General features: G+C 39.3%; 1 protein-coding gene across 1 annotated transcript in view; it reads right to left on the bottom strand.

Moving 5' to 3' along the window:
* Positions 1-25679, bottom strand: part of TMEFF1 (transmembrane protein with EGF like and two follistatin like domains 1) — a 112585-nt gene that overhangs the window by 28140 nt on the left and 58766 nt on the right. Inside the window, exons 2-4 of the mRNA XM_058832216.1 lie at positions 17600-17709; positions 13479-13608; positions 7830-7856 (exon numbers count right to left, since the gene is read on the bottom strand). Of these exons, the coding sequence (XP_058688199.1) occupies positions 7830-7856; positions 13479-13608; positions 17600-17709 (267 nt within the window). The remainder of the gene's footprint in view (positions 1-7829; positions 7857-13478; positions 13609-17599; positions 17710-25679) is intronic.

The raw sequence follows: 25679 nt of genomic DNA, 5'->3' as shown, positions 1-25679 counted from the left end.
AAAGTGTGATTTTTGGTTTTTTCATGATCAGAACTTGATGGACAGCATGTATACGGTCACCTACAATACTCAGAAGCATCTTTCACTGCTAGCAGCATTATATTCTAGTAGTAAAAGTATTAGACACTGTACATAATATAGACTGATGTCCTGTTGTGGTTTAGGAATGGCACGCCCCATTCAGCATCTCCAGCAAAAATCTCCAAATCATGTGCTGCTCTCTGGCTCTGCTTTCCCCTCCCCTTTGTCCCATGTGGTGGGATGGAGAGGTAAATTTGAGGTACAAAAGGTAAAACTCACTGGTCAAGGCAAGAACAATTTACCAGAGATAGCAATGAGGTAAGAAAATGAACAGCAACAGCAACAATATTAATAACAAAAGTTCACAGAAGAGAGAGTGGTTCATATGCTAAAATCCTCACTGCAGAGCCCAACCCAACTGCAGCCAAGCTGTCTTGACCAGAAAAGAGTCATTCCTTCCAGAAAAAGTCTGACTTTCCTCTGCCCCCAGCAATGATGTGAAGTGGTACAGAATAATTTCTGGGTCCTGCTCATGCCCCCTCCTGGCTACTGTAAAAATGAACGTTGTTCTGGCTGGAGATTAGAATACAAGTCCTTCAAGAAAACACAGTTTTTCCCACCAATACAGAGTAGATGAATATTGTTTTTCAACCTGAATTAGTAGCAGACCTGTACACCTGTATCCTGTTAAAATATGTTAACCCGTTAATATTTGAGGACATGTTTCTCTGGTGTAAACATCTTCAAACAGGCAATATTTCCCTTCACATATTGCCTCTCCCCTCTCCTTTCTCCCCCGCGTTTGATTGTTCCTACATAGGTTGTAGGCATTAATTTTAATATTCCAATCAATCGGATATTCCCAGCAGGTTTCAGTAATAACAATTAGGTCAAAATATGCTCCCAAATGAGCAATTCAGCTCCTTTTGTTTATTATGCAAGCCTCTAATATTGATGTATAGATGATTACAGAATTTCTTCTTCTTGGTTTTGTTGGTATCTTGATTAATTCTGTTCTTGACATATTAATTTGATGTTGAGTAAAAGTTAATTTTCCCTCTATTTTCAGCTTCCATACATGTTTCAGGGCAGAGCCTCATTAATGCTCTGTCCTTCAAAAGAAACAAGGCACAAAGACAAGATCAGTGACTCCCAGTTGTCTCTCTGAGCCATGCTCCCTAACACTACTCCTCGAGTCATTATTCCTCTGCAGAAGACGGCCAGTTATATCTTAGGAGCTGCAGGGTAGGAGCCTGCCAATGGTCAGCAGCTCTAGAGGAATTGGGCAGCAGTAAATTGCTTCCCTCAGCAACTCATTTGTGTGCTCCTACAATAGTAATGTGGCTGGGTTTCTGCTGAGGGCTTTCAATCAGGCTTAAAGCAAAAGCATCCATCTGTGTCAAGGTGAAGTTTGGTCTGCCCTCAGGCATAGCTTGGAAAGGGAGCTATGCTGTATATTTGTATTTATCACTGTTCCCAGTGGGGAAGAGGGGGGAGCTGCAACTCCTCAGTAGCCATGTATAGATAGAATTCATTGATAGAATGAATGATAGAATATCTAGGAAAGCCCCTCTGCAAACCACTTCCTAACTGGTTTGGGATCATAATGATTTTTACTTTATCTTATGGGATCAACTAATCTGAAAAAGATTTCTGACTGTGATTCCCTCAGTACAGCTAGCACTGGAAATTCCTCTCAAAATACCACAGTCCACAGAACTGCACATTAAGGACTGCAATTCACTCCAGAGCTTAGTGACTTATCCTACATTCCATTAGCTTTTAGGGCAACTTTAATGACCCACTTAGTTAAAAAGGAGATTGTTCCCATAATTTGAAACAAAGCTGCAAATCCTCTCTTTTTGTCTGTAAGTATATATTTAAAGCAAGTGCAACACTACCCTTAGCTCTCCCAAAGTTTTGGCCAGTAATGTCTTGAATTCTCTTGACCATGCTGCTGGATCGTGCGCAGAGGCAATATTTGGCAGTGTGCAAAGTCCTGCTTTCTTATCCAGCCACACAGCTGGCTTAGAAGCAGAGCCTGGCTTGGTACATCAGAGGTCTATATGTGGCTTTCCATGTGCAGTGTACACCACACACTGCTGCTTCAAGCATGCCTCAGTAAAGGCACCAGCCTTTGGAACTGGATTTTGCAAGAACGGGCATTACAGACTTGACAGGACAGTGCTGGGCCTGCTTATGACTGAGGTGCCTGCAGGAGGGGACTTTGAAGTTTGGTTCCCTAATCACAGTCCAGCCAAGGTGATTGGCTTGCCCAGTGTTTATGACAATGACAGTGTGTACTCTTATAAGCTAAGGAGGTGAGGATGTGCACTGTAAGGCTCCCTACCACCACTGCCCTTGTGAGGTGTTAGGGATTCCACACGCCTGAGAACTGGAACTTCTGGTTTGCTTCTGTGCATATGACATCATGGATAATGGCAGGAAAAGCTGGCATACTGCAAGACTGGATCAGCTTTCACACTGCAGAAACCTCCAGTTAGAGAGCTCGAGTACCCATTCACTACAGTGCCCTGCTTCAAATGCAAATCCTTTTTCTCCAAAGGAAGACACAACAGCTTCAGAGTAAGCACCAGGGGAAATAAGCATGACTAGATGATGGTAGAAAACAAAAGACGTGAAAGTCACCAGATGCCAAGGGAGGTGTCCCAAAATTTCATGAACATACTGGATGCCTTTATGCAGGCCCAGTGCAGGGTATGTAAGACGAATCTGTCCTCATTTGCTACATATCCCGTGCAAGAAGGAAAAGGAGCTGGTCTTTATGTGCCTCTGGCTCCAGCATCCTTCCAAGCATGCTCCAGCATCTCTGAAAAACCTGCTTAGAATAAGTCTCCACCAACAGAACGCCTGAACATTTAGGGCCTTTGCCTCTGCCTTTATGAACATTTGCTGCAAAACCAACAATTCTTGCTTTTTTTATTTCAGTGTTAATTTTACCTCCATCGAATTGGATCTTGACAGCAAAAAAATAGGGCTATTTGAAGCTAAAGCGATACGCAGTGACAAGCCACGTGATGGAATCTGCACTCAAATCTTTCTAAGTCACACACCATTATAGGAATAGCTAAAAGACGTGATACTGCCTCCTATCCAGGGTGCTAATCACCATCAAGTTTCTGCAAGCCATATTAAAACACATTAAAACAAATCAGTGGCACTATTACAAATTAAAATAGAAAATATTCGAGGCTCTAAATTGTGTGTGTTTATTCCACCCTGACTGTGTGACAATTACTGGATAAGTGTTGTCCCCAGTGAGGGGAAGGAACAGATGGCAGCCTGCTAAAAAGCACATACTGTATATCAATTTATTAATTACTAAATGCAATCTGCTAGACGTTCATCACAAGATACTTCAGCTATTAAATTTCAGAGGGATTAGAAATTCAAAACAAATTATTTTAATAATAATTAACTTAGCTATATGTATTGCAAGCATGTTATTTCCTTAGTTTAAAAGCCTGAAATGATTGGGTACCATCTGTCTAACTACCATTACAACTTTTTTAATATCAAAAGGGCATTTTGCTCAGGTACACAGACAAACACTGAACAAAATGAATTAAAAATTAATGTTGCGGGCATAGTAGGACACTTAGAAATCTCACCCTTGTTGGTTGATTACTAGAGCAGAGAACCTGCCTCTTCTAGGAGAGTGATTTGTTTCTGAGAAGCTGGCTTGAAAAGCCTTTACCATTTGTTAGCTCTTTCATGTGTGTATGTAACAAATGCTGATGGTTTTCAACACATTCTTGAAAAGGCCTTACTATATCACAAAGTCAACTCCACAGCTGTGAGCTGGCAATCTACTTTTTTATGTGCATGTGACAGCCTCAGAACAATTTTCTGTGCCCCAATCTACAAGCTGTGGAAATACATCCAGAAGGTCAAATAGTGTTGCAATTTACAACTGGCAGAGATGAACACAAGTCTGAGCCTGTACCTTCTCCTTCTCCAGTTCTGCCTCAAAGTCTAACAAAATATTGATTAGACAAAGGGCCTAATTCTATGACTGCATTCTTCAGAACAGGGAAATTGTAGAATGATTCACGTGAAAATACAGAAAGAAGCCCAGTCTTAGATGCAAATTTAAAGGATCCCACCATCCTCATGACCCCATGACCTAGCCATGACCCCAGCTAGGCAACTCTTTGAAAGTCTGAGTCTCTGCTCTCTGACATTGCCTTCTAGGGGTGAAACATAATGGTAGAGTATTGAGATTTTTGAAATTTCTCTCATTTCTGAATTGACAATCATATCCTCCTCCTAGAAGTGGTTCAGGATACCCATTGCCACAAGTGACCAACTGCTTGGTTTCATAACTACAATTTTTATTACGCTAATTGAAGTTTCAGACTTGTGAAATTAGAAAAATGGGTCATTTTATTACAGCTCAATGCTAACAGAGCATAGAAAATGGAAATAGCTCATTCAGAATGTCAGAGGGCAACTAGACAATTGTGTCATCCTTAAAAATTATATGGCTTCACCTCATTCAGGCATACTGAAAAAATTCTCCCACTCTTAATTCTTTTCCTAAAATCTAGTATCTTTGTAACAGTAAAGATGATTTGTGGAGAACGTCAACCAGCACTTCCATGGTCTTTAGGCATTTTTTCTTGTAGCACATGATAACTACTAAGGAAAGATATTGTCTGAAACTATTTTTGAGGAAGAGGACTTTTGTGGACTTTTTTTCTTGTTTCTAAAGCTACTATTTTTTTTTTTTAATGTAGAAATGAATGCATTAACATCATACAATTTGGGAGTAGGAGGGAGAATCTGCATGAAGTCAATTTTCAGAATCATTAATGAGATTATTCTGCAATGAAATGCAGAAAATGAAAAAGAACAGTGTGAGTCAGTAGCACAAACCTTAGCTAAACATGAGGCCAACAGCTAATTTCAGCAGTGGAGTCTGTCTCAGGCAGAGCTATGGGAACTGAAGAGCACGACTCGGATGCTTTCCCACTACTTTCTTTCAAAGTTAAAAATCCACCAGCAAACAGAGCATCTGCACAGCACTTGAAATGCCTCCTGAATGCACACAAGCAGCTGTGCTCATCCATTCCATGTGTGCAAGCATCACTGGTGCATACACAACCACGCTAATTGCATGTTTGAGAAACACAGCAAACACTGATTCTGTGATTAACATCTGGAAATGCAGACCCTAGGAAGAAAACACAAGTCTCTAAGCTAGTATGCTTGCTTGCTTACTGGTTCTCTCTCACTTATCCTTGCATTTTTCCACTTCCACTGAACTTCCTCGTGCTTCTGAGCAGCAGCTGTACCTGTCCTACAGGGCACAGAGATTTCCCAGGGAATTAGATTTCTATTTGAGCACCCTTATCTAACAGCATGAGATTAAACCCTCTGCCTGGGCTCCTATCACTTCTTCTTCTTTGGATTCCAAACAATGCATCTCCATCCTCAATAGGTCCAACACTCTTCTAGAAGTCTGGTTTTGCTTCTGAATTCCCTTAACTTGTAGTAAGACTTTTCAGGTTTTAATGTTTTCATGTAACACTTTTACAGCTACTTGAATTATGAAAAAAAAACCAAATTCCAATTACAAAAATATCCTTGAATTTTTAGCCAGACCAGAGTTCAATAACCAAAGCAGCAGTGGATTCCATTTTTTTGAAGGATTGCTTTCAGACACAGAAAATGGCTCAACATGTTGAAGACTAACCAACTGTCCCACAAAAGCATTGCCCAGTGCCCAGTTTAGCAAGGAAGGTGCACCTGCAAGTAAGGGACAGGAATAATTCCATGTGTCACAAATAGCCTAGATGTAAGAAAAGTTGAGCAGGATTTTCAATGTCTCATCATTTAATTTTCCTTATCCTTAACCTAAAATTAAGAACTAAACTCAACTGTTTTCATACAGAACAAAAGAAGGAACATTTCACTTGGCCCAAAGGCACTCAGAAGAAACCTCAGTAAATGAAGGCCTAATGTCACAAAACTGCTGGAGGACAGAGTGGGTACATTGTTCCTTCTTACCCAGGCAGTGCAGAAACTCACCTGGGGCCAAAGGAACCAGATTCAATTCTTTCTGCCTGAAGTGAATTGAACCTACATATTCCACCTCCCAAGACAATGCACCAACTACTTCTGCAAGGTACTGAGGGACCATCAAACCTCTTAAACCGATGGCATTCTATTTTGCATAAATAATTCAAAGGCAGTGGCAGGCTGAGCCCCAGCTAACAAAGCATTTCCATAGCACGAATTTTTCCTCCCACTCTTTGTCCGAGGCTCAATAAACGTTTCAAGTAAGAACAAAAAGAACAGCAATGACAAAGTGGGTCTCTCTTGCCCCCACAGGTTTTGGGTTCAGCCTCCTGCTCCAAATCAAGGAATGGGTATATTTGAACATGGACCTTTCACCTCTTCAGTGAGCAGCCAACAAAACAGCATGTTCTGGCCTATGTTTTTCCAAACTGCTCTTAAAGTTACCCAAAGAATCCTGACATCTATCAGTCAGCTGCCAGTCCCTTCCAGATCAACACCTTAGCATTTACAAGGGACTTTAACCGGGATTTTTGTATGCAGTTAGAAAATACTGAAAATAAACCTCAAACCCAACGAATCTCAATGGCATCCAAACTTTTCTAAAACTGTTCTAAAAATAAAAGTGAAACATGGACTAAATTACTGTTATCTGCCTCCTACTGCATAGCATTATCAAGGCCAGAAAACCTGGCTTGCAGGGGTAGTTACAGTGGTATAACAGGCTGGCTAACAAAGGGGGAAAGAGAAGCAAACAGAGCTGGGGGAAGAGTGTAAAGCATCAGAAAAGTCACCTGAAAAGAAACAAAGGTGAGAATGGCCCTGTGCTAGCAGCAGCCCAGGAATTTACTGATAGCAGCTTATTAAGGGGGAGCGAAACACCCCCCTTCACCCCCCTACAGGAAGAAAGAGTGAGCTACCTCCTGGTTTTTGAAAAATTAACTGTTATATTTAGCTAAACAGTGATGCCATAGGTGGTTTTCCACAAAAATACATTTTCATATAGTTATACAAAATTTATGGTACTTTAAAACTCAGTCCCATCAGTATGAAATGCAACACTTTCTTTATACTGCCAAAGCCTAAAAGCAAAACAGTTTTTGTATATACCTGTGTCTCATATTTTTCATTCTATAAGTATTCTTGTTAGTAGTATCAACAATAGAATTAAGATTTTTTTTTTTTTTAAATTTAATCCTTGGAAGAGGATTAAGATGTGTTGAAAGATGGGAACACTTCTACTACCACCAGCTGTGCTACATCCCTCTTTGAATATACAGCTTTGAACAAAAAATATTTTAGTAAAATACTTTATATAAATCGATATCATAATGCAATTGTTCTATATCATAGGCAACAAGCTTGACCAAGTGTAAGGTAACAGCTAAATGTTTTAGACATTAAAGAAATAAATGCAGGGGGAAAAATGACAAGAAATTTTTTGTGAATGGTCATTTTCTGGAGAGAAATACAGGTGAAATAGGGATCTAAATATTGCACTACATTTCTGGTAACTAATGAAAAATTATATAGGTCAAATCTAAAAGAACAATATTGCTGAAATGTACACTACAACCTATTCATCTACCAGTACTGTTCTGAGATGGGCCAATAACACTGCAACCTTAAAGCTTATTTTAAGTGCCATAATTTTACCTCAGTTCATGTGCTATAGAGTAGCCACATGTATATATATATGTACAAAACTGGCACACATTACTTTAAAAGAAAGATCAAAAAAAAGATAAGTGGAGTTTGGTACTCACCTCCTTCTCCTGACCCAGAGCCATTATCTGAAAAAGAAGCAGAGGGGGAGAAAAAAAAGAAAGAAACCAAATGAAAATATTGCTACAAGAGCAGCTGTTTGTTCAGGAACTTGTCATTGTAAAACATTACACAGATGTTACATTTCATGAGCCAGCTGTAAAAACAAGCATCCCACATAAGGTCCTTTAATATGGTTTGTCCATACTCACTGTGCCCTAGTCTCTCTCTTCTCTGTCAAGATGTTACTCAAGGAACAGTATTATTCAATATTGAAACCAAATATCTTTCTTATCCTTTTTTCAACTGTTTGAGACTAAAATATGTTAAATCCAAAAGACATGAAGAGAACAAAGTCTGATTTTGGAATGTTTATTTCTGTTTACCCTCTAGCCTTGGGAGTGGTACTTCAAGTACTTAAATACATAAGTCACCTGACTGCAAAAGTACCTCCAGAAGACAACCAGTCCTCCAAGTAAAGTTGATTTAAGTCATCTAATGGCAAAATAGCTTCTGTCAGTTGAGTCAATCATTTTGTATAAAGATGCTCTAATGGCATTGTTATTTTACTGACATTTGACTGACTGGATTAGCATCTGGTGAGTGACAGCTTTCAACTGGATCCCATTTGCCTCAGCAGTTCAAGTGTCAGCAGGACTTGAGCTTCTTCACCACCCCCAGCCAAGTAACTCTGCTTCAGATCATTATGGATCTGTTTAGGGATTTGCATGCGCATCCCGCTGGGCAGCACTCTGCACAGGCTTTAGCTAGCACAGTGCTAAAGACAAGCCCTTAAACACATGAACTGAGTCACAGAACTTCTGTCTTTCTTGCTCAAAGGAGGAGAAAAGGAGAGACTGGAATGTCAACTACTGTCAGTGAATTGTTTCCCATTCCCATTAGTTTAGCTTCTCTAGAAGCTGAGGAGAGGAGCACAGCACGCATTCTGCTCATCCCACACCTCTCCTTCCATGCCTGCTTTGGTGATGGAGAAGGCAGCTGAATTTGTTTGCTAAAAAGTGAAAGAAGAAGGAGGCCAGACAGAGAGAGGAGTGGGAATCTTCCACACATGAGATTGTTGTTCACATCAGAGGAAAATCCAAACCCTCAGTTTGTTCAGTTCCCTCCCCTGCTTTTCTTTAAGGATCTGTATTTCTAAGAATAATTCCCTCTAGTGCGTGGATGAAAGTGTGAAATTCCACGTTACTGGGTCACTTCATACATTAAAAATAATCTTCTGTCACGTGGAGTATCAGGAATAGAGATTTGTTTTTCTTTTGCCTTAATTTTCCTCTCTTTCCCCCTATATCGCTATTTGGTGCCTAACAGACTGAGCTCATAACCTTACAGAAATTAATGCAAAAACCAGAAGGTTCCTTTTTCCATCCATAGTGACCCACTTTACTGATGAAGCAGGCAATCCCATAAAAAATGACATTGTTGAGTCACTGAGAAATATGCCTTATGATGCAGAATCGCTTCATTGAGAAATTTGGAGGAGCATAATTTACTTATATGGGTTAATATATAGGATTATTTGTGGTGGTCAAATTGTGTCATAAGCTGTTTTGGGAGAGAGGAAGCTGACATACAAATATGAGCAAGTTCACCATGTAATACATATGAAAGACAAAGGGAAATGTGTCTGAAAGAAGCTTGACTTTCTCTGTGACTTTATTTCCAGCTCTCAGGCAGTCTCTGTTTTCTTTTCCCCTGAGGTGAGAAATGTTGCTCAGCTCCAGCATGAGGGGCTCTGGCTAAATCCTGTGTATGTGGGACAGGGCAGGTACCACACATGGAAAGCACCCTGTAAATCATGGAGCTGATGCTCAAACCATCCCTCTCAATAGATCATTGGCTTGATATACATGAAGTCCACCTGGCAGGACATCACAGCAGCAGGATAGATTAATTCATTTCTACTTCTCTGGACTTTCAGTTCTCAAAAAGGATTAAAAAAAAAAAAAAGTGTCATCCTCTATAGCACTGTATCATTTTCAACTTTTCTCTGAGAGCTCTGCTAGGACTCTTGTCTCCAGGGTAACCATGCTAAACTAAACTGATGTTCCTGCTTTTTTTTCTTTTCCTGAGCCTTGGCTTGATTTTACCAGGCAGCTGCTGGTTAAAAGAGTAGCATTTTTTTTCCAGCTTACTTGGACAAGCAGCCCTGCTCTTTTCAGGCCCTTAATGAATTCAGGGTTTTCAAAAGTTGTCTCCATGCACCAAGATCTGTCAAGAAAGTGAAGATGCTGGGCACAAACAGCATTCCCCCAGCCACTGGTCAGTAATTAGAGGAGGAGTGAATGACATCTATCTTTACTTAAGCCACCCTTTTCCAAATAGGTGCCTTTTCCTTCAAGATGTTCAAGGCCAGTCTGGATGGAGCTCTGAACAACTTGGTCTAGTGGAAGATATCTCTACCCAGGGCTATGAGGAAGGAACTGGATTATCTTTAAAGTCTCTTCCAAATGAAACCATTCCAAGATTCTATAAAAATATGCTAATACACAAATATACAGGCTTCTGCTGTGAGCTGCTTTTATCCATAAGGAGTTTCTGGATAAAATACACAAAGAAGGACTTGGATCAGACACAGCATCTGAAAGCTGTAAGCACTCAGCTACAGTCAGAATCCTTTCTTGTTCTTTCTGAACAGGAGCCATTTCTGTACTGTGGGTCTGCTTTGGTGCAGAGGCAGAAAAAATTCCTCAAAACCAAAAACACTTGCAGCCTCTCTCATTCAGGAGGAATGGCTTTTAACTCCGAGTAGCATGAAGATTGAAGCCATCTCTTCCCCTTTTAGAACAGTCCACTGACAAATTTTAAGCAAGCAGAACCTTTCATAAGCCACTCCTAAGAGAATAATTCCTGTGTTTGTTTCTAGTTCTGCAAATAGCTTTACTCTCTTTTTTTTTTTTTTTTTTTTTTTTTTTTAACTTAGAAATCCCAACAGAAAGCAATGGACTGTGGCTTCCAAATACACATCCAAATACAGTACATTGAGAAACTGCAAGTATAATCAAGTACTACATCATTGTGTGGTTACATCTTCATGTGCATATAATATAAATCTGGCAGCAGTCAAGATCAATATTAAAACCTGTATATGCAGACACAAAATTTCAGCCATACATTCTCTTTCATTTCTCTAAGCAACCATTTTTAACATCAAAACCTGCATTTTTTTTATTTCTAAAGCACCTGTAATTGGCCCTTTTTTAAACATTGTTTATTTTAGAATCCTGAAACTCTGACAGCCTTCCGACAAAGGAAATAAATATGCTGCAAATCACCTATGTCTGTAAAATTCTAATCAAAATATTACCTGCCAAGAAACAGAATAATGATTTAGTGACTAAATCACTCAGTGTAGCCTTTTCTAGTGCCATAGCTATAGAAGAAGATAGAAGATTGCTATCAATCCCAAGCAAACGGGGAATATTTTATTCTTGTATGAGATTCAGAAGTCTGATATACTTTAAATATTAAACAGTTGTTCCAACACTAAGGAGGAATTTCATCCTGTTGTCTTGGGTGTGACCCACCAGATGAAGCTTTGCTTTGAAAAAACAAAACTCTGATAGGAAACCAGTGACTCTGTACTTGTGTTCCTAAGATGCCCTAGAACAAAACATTTTAATAGCAAATTCAAAGACAAGCAGTGAAAATTAATGGAGGTCTACAAAATATCTTTTCATTTGAGTATCTGATTTGCCATTATATGTGTAACAGATCAAGAGCACAAATATGTCACTGTCTTGGCAGGGCATGGACAGGTTCCTGATGATGGCTTTTATCATCCAATATTTTCACGCCACCCAAAGCACATCAGGCACTCAGGCAGCAGCAGGTACCATTCCAGGGGAGCTCTGCTGAGGCACTTCAGGTTGCAACGGTGTAAGTGCAGTATGCAGCCAGAATCAGAACCCCTGTTTCACAAGTGTGTTTTCAGTAGTTTCTGGAGCACTGTGTTTCAGCACATTTCTTGATCTGTTACACAAAGTGCTAAAAAATATGCTGCGTTTCCTGGGTTTTATGCAGAATTTAAAGAAAAGGAGAGGAAGGTTGGAAAAAAATCCCCATACTGGCTGAATAATGTAGTAATTAGCTGCCAGCAACCTGAGGCTGAGAAGAATCGATTTTTCATTTTGAAATTTTTCTCTTAGTAGAATAGAATGCGTATATAAACAAACACTTTTTGCTGTTCCTAAAACATTATTCTAGAATTTTGTTTCAGTGATAGAAAGAAACTTTCATGTTGTGTGTCCATTTCTTGAAATGATTTGGGCATGAAATTAAAAAATACTATTTACTTATACATCATCAGTTCAAACCTTCATATTTCTTGGGTATTGTTATAGTAATCTAAAATTAGATTGCATTTTTTCCCTATTTCTGCAGCATCTGGAGATAATTTACAGGTGGGAGATTGGGAAAGACAGTGGATTCAGTCATCTGCCTGAGAGATGCTTGAATTATGCTTCTGAGCTGGGCACAAAACACAGGCTTCCTTCAGTATCAAGACCAACAATACAGATTGTTTTGGACCCTAGTAAACATGACCCAGACCTCAGGATAGGTCTGTTCTGTAGTCAAAGGCCTTAGACCCACTGGTGTGAAATATTCTGCATTTAAGTGAGGTAACTGGGACCGGCAGCAGTGAGAACTTGGACTAGGTATCCTGCACGTGCATTTATCCTAATTTCCAGATAAGATTCTGCATTTTGACAATTCTAAATTTTCATTGCAATTAGCCAACATAAAGTAAGTAAGGAGTGTGCATCTCACCCATGATCACGCTTTTGACCACCATATAGATGTAACCTTGTTTGTTTTAATTCAAGCAGCCATTCTATATCCAAAGATGAGGGATGCCCCACAGCTTAATAATTTGTGTGTGTTATTTATGTACCAAAGATTGCAGTTGTTTACACTACTGAGTCATTTAATTTCATTCTGAGAAAGCCAGCCATGTGTCTGGTATCACCAGCTTTGAATCTACCCAGAGGTTCAGAACACCTCTGAAGTGGTTAAAGTTCTTTGTCTAAGACCATGTTGTAATATTCAAGACAATGAAAACTTGTCCCATGTATTTGAAAAGTGGAAAATCTATGCTTTAAATGTGTGAAAAGACAAAAAAGGCAAGTTCACTAGAAATGTGAGGTAAAATGATTTTGTAAGTTATGCAAGTTTTCAATGTAATGACCCAAGGTCAAAGATGTTGCCTTGGATAATAGGGAGAGTGGCAGTCAGGATGATCAGTGTCACTTGCTGGATGCCATGCTAGTTCTGTATATCCAAGATATAAAAGTCCTAAAGAAATGGCTAATTTAGAGCCTGCTCCAAATTTGTTGAAAGCCTTTCGATGGATATCAAGGCTTCTTTATAAGCACCACAGAAGCATTCAAATCTATTTTCTCAGATAAAGTATTTCAACGTGTAATGTTTATTTATTAATCTGTTAGCATATCAGAAGATATATCAGATTTCTTGTCTAGCCAAAGGTTCCATTCCTAAAGAGGACTTGGGCTTTCCATATTACTTCATTCTATGAAGAACATGAAAATTTTAATTGCTGGAATTAAGGGCAAAACTAAAGATCTAACCATAACACATCATTCATTAGTGACACAAAGTAATGTTTTACATACCAGAATAACAAGGTCCTCTTGATACCATTGTTATCTCTTTCTGGTGCTTGCAAGCAGCTCTCCTGAGGAAGCATTCATTTTGGTAAGTGTCTCCATTAGATCCACAAACTGGAATATAGTTTGTGTGACACTGGAAAAGAAATTATGAAATAACCTAGTCATACAGAAATCAAGTGATTAATCTCAACTGCATATTAATATACAGGGAGATAATTGTGTTATTAACTGCATCTTATAGCGCTTTTTGCTAAAGAATTATTTGAAATATATTAGTTTTTCAGTATCACTATATGTATTCCTCTCGGATCACTGAAATAATAGTCTAACTCCACATGGACTAACATAGGAATTCAGTAGTAAAGATTAAAAGCACAAAATAACTATGGTGGGACTTTTTACTGGCTAGAGGGAATATGTCAGGCATCTAGAAGTATTTGAAGGATAAACACTGAGGAAGGAGAAAACTTCAAGATAATACAAGAAAGTATGACTAGGCACAGGGGAATGAAACTGAGCAAAGGAGAATTTAAGGAGAACAATGCTTAAGGGGAGATTTGCTGACCTTTTTGGTCAGAACAGACTTATAAAGGAGGTGGAAAACAATCATCATTCTCATTAAATTCAAGAGCATCATGAGTCTTTTACTTGGTCAATAACTATAAGAATACTTTTCTATTACTACACTGAGAAATTTAAATCTTCAATTTAGTAGAATTTGATACAAATAAAAAGAAAGAAAGGAAGAAAGGAAAACTTATCGTTCAGAATTTTTGCAGAAGCTACCTGCATTTTGCTGTTTTCTTATATTCTAACAGAAATGGATTATAAACCCCTTGTACACATAATGTGCATTAAGCTGCTGAGACCACCAATCTGCCTAGCATCCAAGAGTGCTGCACGGCTTCCTGCTGAACTGGGGATCCAGACCCTGCCTCACAGCTTGGAAAAGAAGGTATTGCTCTCTTTGGGGGTGCAGTGGCAACTGTAATGACAGACACCTTTTGCATCTTCAGCACCTCAATGTAAAAAAAGCCCAACCAAAAATGAAAACCATGAAGCAATGATGAAATACAGAGTAGCTACCAAATTCCTTAACCACACGAAGTTTATGAATAAACTGGTATAGCTCAACCCTTGAGAGTACATGCAGAAATAACAACATTAGTTAAGCTAAAATGACTTAAAAATACAAGAGTTTCTTCTCCAAATCCCAAATGAGAGTCTCTCCCACAACAGTTTCTTTGTGTTTTGACATACATAAAGGTCAAAATACTGAAATCTTAAAACATAATTTTGAAGGGTATTACCCTCTAATCCTTTGTCATCCTGCCATAGATTACCAGCTGAGAATGAACTAAGCAGGTATGGACAGAAATAAATCATGCTGCCAGCTCTGAAACTTATTTCTAACAGTTTTGCAATACTTTCCCATAGTGAGTAGCTCTCACACACTCAACCACAGCCACTAGTCCTGTCACATGCCATACTGAACAGACATTTCTAGAGAGTAATTAACAGGCAGCTCCCAAGGGGGACAATACTTTCTGATAGATAATTCTCTGTTCAATAGGTAATTCTCAATTTTCCTTAAGTCTCTGTGTGATGTTTTAAATTTGCAGGTTCCATCCTGAGGATAGAAAATGAGAAGTAAAGGGATTCCTTTTTTGCAGTTTGGTAAGCCTTTAGTGATTTGGTACAGTACAGCCCAAAGTTCTCTGTGAGAGCCCTTTAGGAGTGAAGTTATTTTCTTGTGAGGAAGTCCTCTAATACTTCAAATGGCCAAAAAGGAGAGCATCTCTTCGTGCACAGGATCTGCTCAGCACAGTGTGCCATGGGAAAATCCATCTGAGCTCCATCCAGTACTGTGTGATTTCAGAGTTTCCAACATCTGAATGGGTTGAAAGATTTCCTCACTGTCACTTTGCTCCTTTTCCTATTCTGTCCTATTAAAGAAATTATCTTATTAAACTGATTGTTTTCAAGCCTTTCTTACTGAGATTGGAAAAGAGCCCCATCATCGTCTCTCCTTCTCCTCACCCCACTTTACCCCATCTTACCTCCCCCACACACTCACTAGGTGTCAATCAGCTTTTCAATCAGGTTTTGTAAAACTCATCCAAAATACAGCAAAAGATCTTTCAGCCTGCAGAGCTCTTGCTACCACGACATTATAACTGTTTCAAACAACACTGAAATTTGTCATCCATTTTCCCTAATCTGAAGAAAGTTTGTGTTGGTCTTGGCCTCAGTTCAAGGGTGGCTGTGGTTAGTTGTGCCCCTCTGTCATGCAGACCTCATTGCAGTCACAATTTCCTCATGAGGGGAAGAGGAGGGGCAGGCACTGATCTCTTCTCTATGGCAGGACCAGTGACAGGATTCGAGGGAATGGCCTGAAGTTGTGTCAGGGGAGGTTTAGGTTGGATAGTAGGAAAAGGTTTTTCATCCAGAGGGTGGCTGGGCGCTGGAACAGGCTCCCCAGGGAAGTGGTCACAGCACCAATAGAGTTCAAGAAGTCTTTGGACACTGCTCTCAGGCACATGGTGTGACTCTTGGGGTGTCCTGTGCAGGGTCAAGAACTGGACTCAATGACCCTTGTGGATCCCTTTCAATTCAGCATATTCATGGCTTCTGTGATTTCCCTCCAGCAGGAGCATCTCACCTGATCACAACCTGGATCCCAGATAATTTTGATTTTGCAACTCTCTTGTTAGGGTACATTTTTCTAAAAATTGCAGTCTTAACAACATAAGAAATGTCTTCCTGGATGGGAGTGTCACAGTTATCCAGCTCTGTGATGAATAGGAAACACACTTCTGGAAGAACAGGCTGATATTCCCACATCTTCCTTTCAGTGCCTCCTCAGCTGAACCACTATACACAAATGTGTCTGTTTTCCTTTCAAAACCTTGCAATATCAGAAAAAAATTAGCTAGCTCTCAGATAGTCTTGCATGTCAGGAGGCTAATAGTTTGGGCTGGGTGTTTGCTGCCTGGAAATGTTGGTGCTGTTAGTTTTAGCGAATTGAGTAAGCTCAATTAAGTTTGAGAGTTACAGGAAGATTTTCAACCTGCTATGTATGAAAAACACACTGTCTTCTCCTCAGCCAAAGACTTCTTTCCTAACAGTATAGAAAAAATTTTTCAAGAAGTAAACATGCAAGTAGTTTAAAAACAATACTTTTTAAAAAAATGCATTGTTCAAAACAAAGGAACAGTTTATCACATGGACTAGTTCTTTTTTTATATGTCTTCAAGACCTGGTTATTAGGAAGTCACCAAATTTACCACCCACAGAAAAGAAATTAATCCTTTGGATATCCTAGGTTTGAATTTTTATTTTTTTTTAATCATTATAGAGCTTTGATTTTACATAAATAAGTGTTACAGACAGACTGAGACATATGAAAAAGCCTCTTCTTATAAGAATTTTTTTCTCCCTTTAAAAGGCAGTTAGAACAATATCCCCAGCACAGGTGAACTCAAAACCTTATCAAAAGCCAGCTCTGAAACATTGGAATCCAAAACCAGTGTAAGATCATATACACACTACTGCTATTCTGGTTCCCCTTGATTTATTATTTATTGAAAACAGAACACACAATTATTTTTAAAACACTGAAAGACAGCCCACTCCAGGGTTTGCTGATAACACGGCCAGCTCTTCTGGTTTTACTGTGAGTCTTGTACATAATATTTCATACATTTGTCCTGGTTATAAACTGTGAAAAGGAAAAAACTGCTGTATTGCTTTTTCTCTAAAAATGTTAGTGGCAGGAGGGGAGAAGAATTGCCATGATAGTTATAAAAACTGCAAACTAAAGGCTCAAAAACCAGCAAAAAAATTGAACCTGCTATTTACTTATTTTTAAAACTTCAGAAGACATTTTTATCATTTTTTCTTTTCCTGAGCAGGACTAATTCATTGTTCTAATTCATAACCTTTATGATCACTGGTGACCCTGCTTTTATCTGATCCAATCAGTGCCGCTGAAAAAGGAGTTTATGGTTAGAGCCCATAAACTTGTTGCTGAGCTGAATTTTTAAAGCAGTGACTCTACAAATACTTCCCTTCACCTGAAGGATTTGTCAGAAATGGCAAACAAAAAGGTGAGCAGCCCTTACCTGGAACTGACACGCACATTTCAAGCCATCGCCCTCCTCTTTGCACACTCCTCCATATTTACATGATGATTCATCACACACTCTTACATCAGATTCCCTTACATTTAACTCTGCAGAAAAATAGAAAAAAGAGACAGAAAAGAAATTGTAAGATGAGTTATTTTGAAGATTGCCTTGTCCTTAAACCCTCTGAGCACCTCTGCTGCCTTACTCCCATATAGAAATTAAAGGAAAAATGCCAGATCTGTCCCCCAAGCTGCCCTGCATGGGCTCAGCCCTGCCTCTGGGCTCCTCTCCAGGGGCAGGTCCTGCTCCCCAGAGGCAGCTTTGCCTGGTTGGGAGAGTGGTTGTGGGTAAATGCTGGTTCACTACACAAACAGACACAGAGAAAGCATGTATTTATACTACCCAAATTCTCTTCCATATTTCCCCTGATGGGGATGCCACAGTATAAAACCCTTCTCCACAGAAGTTGTTTCTAGTAGGAGTCAGGACTTTTACTCAGGTTATAGCCCATGTTTCTCACCTGCTACCTCTTTCTGGTTTACTCTCCACAAAGGTCCTGAGGAAGTAGAAAAGCTGAACCATCAGAATTTCCCTGCCTGGTTTTCCAGTCTCTGCCATGGCCACACTGTTATCCTCCAGACTTAAAAATAAACCCAACTGTGTTTAAACTATTATAATTTGCTTGCACTGTAGGAGCCAGAGTAATGAACCAGAGATCTGTGTCTTAGCTCCTGCATAAAAATATAGAGCACAAGTGGTAGCTCCTGTCACCGTAAGTTTGCAGCACGGGCACAGCTGGCAAGAGGGAAACCAAGGAAACACATTAAATGCATAACCACTAGCTCCAGCACAAAGGTCATCTAACTAGCTTCAAGCTCTTTTTGGACATCACAATCCAAGGCTAGTTGAAAAAGAGAATAAATATATTCTTTTGAGATAAGTATTTGATTTGAATTATATATAGGAAAGAGAGCAAAATAAAGCACAAGTGGGCTAATGGAAGTAGTCGGTGTCCACCTAAATGTGACCTCATCAGGTTGTGTGGGAACAATGCTGGTACTATTGATTCCAATGAAAAGGTGAAAATAGCACCAAGGGTTCTGGAAAAACCCCCTGACACTGTTAAGTGTGCAGTGAAATCAGAGGATATCATTCAAAGATGTCTGTGCTACGGTTCAAGCCAGAAACCTTCAGGACTCTATAGCAAGTATGATCCACTAAAGAGATTCGCTGACAGCGGTGTGATTTAAAATAATGTCTGTGACTTTTAATAAGCAAGTCCTATCCAGAAAACTGGCTTAAAGAAAGAACTGAACACCAGCCATTCAGAAATGGGGAAAGGTAGGTCAAAACCAGAAGAAAATAATCCTCGCTGCCACTTAAAAGTCTTAAATAGGCAATCAGCCTCCTCCTCACAGCAGTATCAGCACTTTGGTATGACAGTGATAGACACCCTGGAAAGCTGCTCCTATGTGTTTATGTAACATTATACGCCCACATATATTGTTCATATAAATAAACAAATAAACAATAATTACTGCAATAAATTTTACCACTTTTGCTTCATATGCTATATTTAACTTAGCATAATTACGTATTTTTTCATGGCACTGAAGTTACAGGATTACAGCTCAATGGAAAGTCCAGTTATAATTCACATATTTTTTTGTCAACCACAAGAAAAAATTGAGAAACATATTGATTATTTTTCCCTCTATATGTCCCTCACTCCCAAAGGCATAAAAGAGGAGGGCAACGTCTGTAACAATGGGCAGATAGGTATTCTGGTTGCCATCACAACCCTGTGCTGTGCTCTCTAATATTATTCTTAATGTCGCCACTTATCAAGCGTGACTGCTGCGTTGTAGGGACCAAGCTAATGTGACAGAACATTGCAGCTTTTCAATTTAATGTGCTCATAACTCGCTCCTGAAGGAAATGTGCCTTTCTTTCTCTTCACGAAGATCTGTTCCACAAAGATGAACAAACTATCAAAATTAATTAAGGCGAAATGATTGTCATATCTGAAAGAAGAGACCACCTTTAGGTGATACCACATTTGAGAAAATGCAATTCTGAAAAGGAATAACCATACAGTCAAATTAGAGCATGTACTGCTTTCAAAATACCGTGCTATTCAGGTCAGGAAAATAATGAGATGTTGGTCCCCCCTGCTCAACTCTCAGCTGAGCACGCTGGACTCTGTTTTGCAACATCCTACCCTGTGCTCCCCACTGGCAGAAGAAACCCCTTGGCAGCTGCAACTCCTGCTTGGATTTCTCGCAGTCTATACTGCATGTCCAACTGCCTAAACAGTGCAGTGCAGGCCTTTCCTCAGTATTTGTGTTCCCCCAGTGTGGAGAGGGCACACAAACATCCAGAAAGGAGCCCCTCCACCGCAGTGATGGGCAAGGGACCGCACTTTTTTGCAGAGGGGAAGGATGTGCTGGGCTCAGAAAGAGAGGCCAGACAGCAGCTCAGCATTGAGGCTGAACTCGAGATATACTTGTTCGTCGCTTAGCTATTGTTCTGACTGCAAAAGCCAGAGAGAAAGGGGAGATTTCAGAATAAAACTATAAGAAAGGATATGAAGATAGGGGTGCAGAATTAGCCCTTGTGAACCTCCCTCACCCCAAGAAAAAGAAAAGTACTTTTGGGCATTTTTTTAATTCCACAGGAGAAATTGAGAGGACAGAAAGCACACTGTGCTTTTAATGGCTACTTCATTTTAGGCATGGACTGTTTTTCTTTCCATATAAATGATAAATAGTGATTATAAGCTTTATGGAATTAAATGAACCCTGGAAAATCATGTTGTCTCCTGGTCTCTGCATGACCTTTCTAGCTCAAAGTTGCACAAAAAACAAGATATCCTGGTGACTGGCACTTGAACTTGATAGATGAACTTTATTCTGTGACAGGATGTCACCTAATCCCTTATTCCATTCAGAGGCAAATTGTAGCAGCAGCAAAATCAGGCCTCTGACATGTGCATGATTACATCTGATGGAACCACAAGTACCGGGAAGTGTGGTGGCTATAATTGCTTCTGCACCTACAGCATTCTGTTCAAAAATGAATACATGCGGATGGGTGGATGGATGCTAATAGAGTGATGTGAGGAGGAACTGTAGATGTCTTGCATGTCTGAAATGTGCTCTCTTTTCAGTGAATTCCCCAGAGACAAAGAATTAAAACAGAGTTTCTCCAATTATTTCCAGAAGAGCAGAATCATCATCGTAAGAATAGATCCATGAAAGGAGCAAGAATATGTAGCAAACGGTTTAGGGTAATTTCTTGCATGTTTCTTAATGCCTGTTGTAACTCATTTCCTTGACTTTCAGCAGGTATAAATAAGAGAAAGCCTCAGTGTGATTCATTACACACAGTGAAAATATGCTAGGTAGTAATCCATCAACTCCCAAGAGAAAATATAATTAGCGCAATTAAATCAGGCTTCCAAATTTATGATAAAATTAATCTCCAAAGACCTTAAATGAGGTATTAAAAATGATTTGCTAGTATCTGTTCAGCCAATACACTTCCTGGTTGTGTGAGGCCTGACTGGCACAGAGCAGCTTGCAAAGACCCACAGCAAGGTCTTCTGGGTTTGCCTATTTTTCTCTGTTGAGAAGAATTCACTTTGTGAAAATTTGTTACATTGCTAAAAATGAGGAAAGCCTTCTCCATTTTGACTCCTTTTAGAGAATGTGAAGTACAGCTTGATACAAGTAGCTGTAGATTGGCTTTTTGCTTGTGGCCTCAAAATAAGGCTCTTGTTATAAAGTAAATTACATGTACCAAAATGCTGAACCTGAAGATGAAACCAAATTTGTATCTTTAAGACCATCAAACATATTTCTTCCATCTGGACACCTCAAGAATAAAGTAAAATTTAAGATGGGAAAATCTGTTTGCTTTGCTTTTTCAAAACTCATGTTTCTCCTGGGGTTAGCAATAGTACACAGTAATGATGAATGGATATCGGGAACCCAAAATACTTTTACCACATAAAAGTGAGCATGTGAATATTGCAGCTGTTCCTGAGGAAAAAAAACTCTCTCTGCCTGCCTGTCTGTCTGTTTTCTCTTTCTGTGGGTAAGATTCCAAACAATAGAGGTGTCAGGATCCCTTGTTGACTTTTGCTCTTGACCTATGGGTTTGGTAAAAAAGGGGAAGCAATTGCCACCATTTGCATTAGAGGGAAAAGGCAAGGCTTTTCTGTCCTCCAAACAGTTTGTTTTTTGTGAAGCCAAGCTTTAAATTAGGATGTAAGACCCCTCATGGAGGTCATACATAGACACATACACATGGACAGACCTGGGAGAGTTCGTAAAAAGTCTGTAACTCTACAGCTTAATAGAGTCAACATTGGCTTGGAAAAGGCCTCAGGAGAAATTATGTTGTGTAAGGATGTGTTAGAGCACACAAAGTGTGCTGGAGATAGTGATGTTATGACTGGATGAGTCACAGAAGGCGAAATCTGATGAACAGAAGACCTATAACTGGCTCAGTTTTGGGAGTCAATCTTATGATTTTGGATTGGCTTAGGCAAATCACTGGGTTTTTGTTTTCGTTTTCTTTGTTGTTGTGGGTTTTTTTTATTTTGTTCTGTTTTGTTTTCTTTGGTTTTGCCATATTATTTATAAATTAATGGAGAATTCAATGGGGGAAAATAAACACCAAAAAAAATATTTCCCTTATAAAGGGAAATATAAAGCTGAGGTGCTCACACAATGGGTACAGTAATAACCTGAGTCTTAAATCAAACCCTTGAATAAACCTTTACCTGCCAGTCACAAACTTTGCCACACAACAAAGATGGTACTCAGAGCCAGACCCCTGATCCCATGCTTCCCTAGGACAGCCTGCCCACCTCAACCAGGTGAGTCTGACTGGCACTACAAAAAAAAGATTATCCAGGCAAGTATTTTGGATGTCCTGGAATACCTCTGCTCACCTCCTGCTGCCAGCTCAGAACAAAAGGACACAATTCTCCTGTAAATCCTACCGATCCCTTGCAGACATACGAGCATCCCATCTGGCAGTGGCTTCAGTCACTTCAGATTTCCATCACCTACAGTGACTCTGACATTGGTTCAGACACTTAGCTCACATGCACACATCTATACATAAACATTTACATTTAGATTTCTTCATCTACAAGCTCAGCTCCATCCCACAGCTTTTCAAAGTACATCCAGAACAGCCATTCCTGCAGGAAGTCATGCAAATGTTCAGAGAGCTGTTTCACCCAGGCATTGAACAGAAAGCATAATTGTGGGAATCTCCTTATATCTAGGAAATGTATATATTAGGAAAAATACCTTAAAAATACCTAAGCCTCCCCTGACACAGCTTCATGCCTTTACATCAGGTCCTGTCACTGTTCACCAGAGAGAAGAGATCAGTGCCTGCCCCCCTGCTTCCCCTTCTAAGGAAGCTGCTGACCATGAGGAGGTCTCCTCTCAGTCTCCTCTTCCCCAGGCTCAACAGACCAAGTGGTCTCAGCCACTCCTTGTGTGGATTCCCACTTAGACCCTTGACTCTTTCCCATCCTTGGGACATTGCTGGCTTTGGCACTGCAACCAAAGGAGAAAGTGGCTTTTCTTGCCTCATCAGCTAGAGAACAAAATATTTCTAAAACACTGGAACCTCCCCAAGCAAGTGTGTATCATTGACAAAACCTGAGTTTACCATGTATTTGGTAACTAATAAACAACCTCTGCATTACGTTTTCCAGAGCATTTTATTATCCTCATGTTTCAGCAGTTGTGGATTATGTAAATCACAATAATTTGCATTGTTGAGTTTATGTCTGCTGATTTTCTTCTCAGAAATTGTCATAGGTTATGGGTGAAGAAAAAGAGAGCAGACAAACTCCTCAGACAAAATTAGCAATTACTTGTCCAAATAATATTTGCTCATGTCAAACAAGGCAAAGCAAGACAGAATGGGTTATACCATCTTGTTCAAATGAAAATTATGTTTTTCAGAAAAGAAAACAGACAATAAGACAAACTACTGGGAAATAATTCAGGGAGAAGAAGGATGCCCTTCAGACAATGCATATCCCTCTTGAAGATGGCTGTTGCCACTGATTTGAGGTAACAGTTTAACAAAAAAAATTTTAAGAAATTAAGAATGTGGAAAGAAAAATTAAGAGAGTGGAAAGAGAAGAACAACAAAAAGAATTTTTAAATAAAGGCAATCAGAGAAGAAAAAGAGAAAAATGAAAATGTAACACAAGAAAATCTAAAACAAATGTAAGCTTTAAATAATTAAACCAGTCAAAAGTAATTTAATTTTTTTTTTCATGATGTGATATGGTATAATTTTTTTTTCAAACTTGAATTAAAAGAAAACAATTCATTGGGACAGCCAATAGGTTATATGAAAAAAAAAATTAAACCCCCAAAATTATTAAAATTAATTTACCCTAAAAAAACATAGACAACTGTAATTTGGCAGTATGCAAATACTCCCACATTTTTTTAATTGGTCAATTGATGGATGTCTTGTCTGTTTGATGGCAAATCTGCTGTTTTGAAAACAGTCTTAAGCAGTATTAGAGGATAGCAAAACCTGTTTTGCTGTGTCTCAGTGCAATATTTAATGCTCAATTGTGCAGAAAGAAAAAATAAAGCCGCGCTTTGGCTCTTGAAAATGCTATCTGAGTGAATAAAGCTTGAAATATTTCCCTAGAACTACTTTTACAAGACTGCATTAGCTTTTGATTGCTTAAGTGCTGTCCAATTTATCTAGGATGATTATACTTTTACATTTCAAATCACCATAGTGTCCTTTTTGAACAGAGGAAAACTGAATGCATACATGCTGCTGAAGCAATTAGTATTCTTGTACACAATAGGAAACTACAGCAATTTTTAACAACTAGCACTCACACAGCAAGGTAACAAGACCGGCTTTGAACCTGAGAGTCTCCCACACTGCAATATTCACATTGCTAGTGTGCCTGAGACTAACTCTATTCAGTGTGAAAAAAGTAAGGAAAAGTGCCATAACGATGAATGTTTTTATGACAGCTCCATCAAAATATTGGGTGCAGCTGGTGGTACATTTCTGCTTCCATCAAGGAAAAAAATAAAGTTCTTGCAGAGAAAGTTAAGGCACTTCTTTCTTATACTAAAGGCTTTGACAATGTTTCAGAAATCCTATATAATCTCTAAGTGAATATGTAATCAAATGGTACAAATCGACAAGCTGTGCAGTTGGTTGGAGACAGGGATAGAATGTGGTGGGTACCTGGAATTATTTTCTCTCTCATAAACACTTTTGTATCAAGGTCAGGCAGTATAGCAATCTGGCCTTCAGGACCTGGGTCTGGTGTGCTTCTCTGTCAGCAGCTATCCAGGACACTGACTTCAAAACTTGCTTACAAAGCAGAATATGACTTACTACAAAAAATTATTGACTATGATTATGCAAGGCCATTATAAAAAAATGAGCATGTCATTGCATATTTTTACATAAAATTAAAATAAACTATTAGAAAAGGAACATGCTCATGTAGCATATTTACAGCAAGATTGATTAAAACATATATTATCAATCTTCAGTCTCTAAGGAAACCAAGGTTGTGCAGGAGCTGCAACTTTCCAGACATGTTGGTTTGTTCCTATAACTTTTGCACTCACTGGGCAATTTCAATCAAATCTGACAGCAGGAGAGGCCTGGGACATTGGTCTTCCTACAAGTTAATGGAAAACCAGTGGCTGCTGGGAGAAAGGGGATGTAATGTCTAATGTCTCCACTGCCAGCTGGGGGAACTCAGGGCACGTCCCAGCTTCAGGTAGAGTTAACTTCTTCTCAGTAACTGTTACAGTGCTATTTTGTATTCAGAATGAGAATGGTGTTGATAATACACTGATGTTTTGGGGTTTTGTCACATTTATCCCAAGTCAAGGTCACTTTTTTCTTTGTCTCATGCCCTGACAGTGAGGAGGTGCACAAAAGAAACTGTGGTGGAGCACAGCTGGGACAGGTGACCCAAACTGACCAAAGGGATACGCCACACCACAGAACATCATGCCCAGTATATAACTGAGGGGAA

The sequence above is a fragment of the Poecile atricapillus genome, chromosome 2, assembly GCF_030490865.1.
Source record: "Poecile atricapillus isolate bPoeAtr1 chromosome 2, bPoeAtr1.hap1, whole genome shotgun sequence".
In the NCBI taxonomy this organism is placed as follows: domain Eukaryota; kingdom Metazoa; phylum Chordata; class Aves; order Passeriformes; family Paridae; genus Poecile; species Poecile atricapillus.
This window is presented reverse-complemented; position numbering and strand designations above follow the sequence as displayed.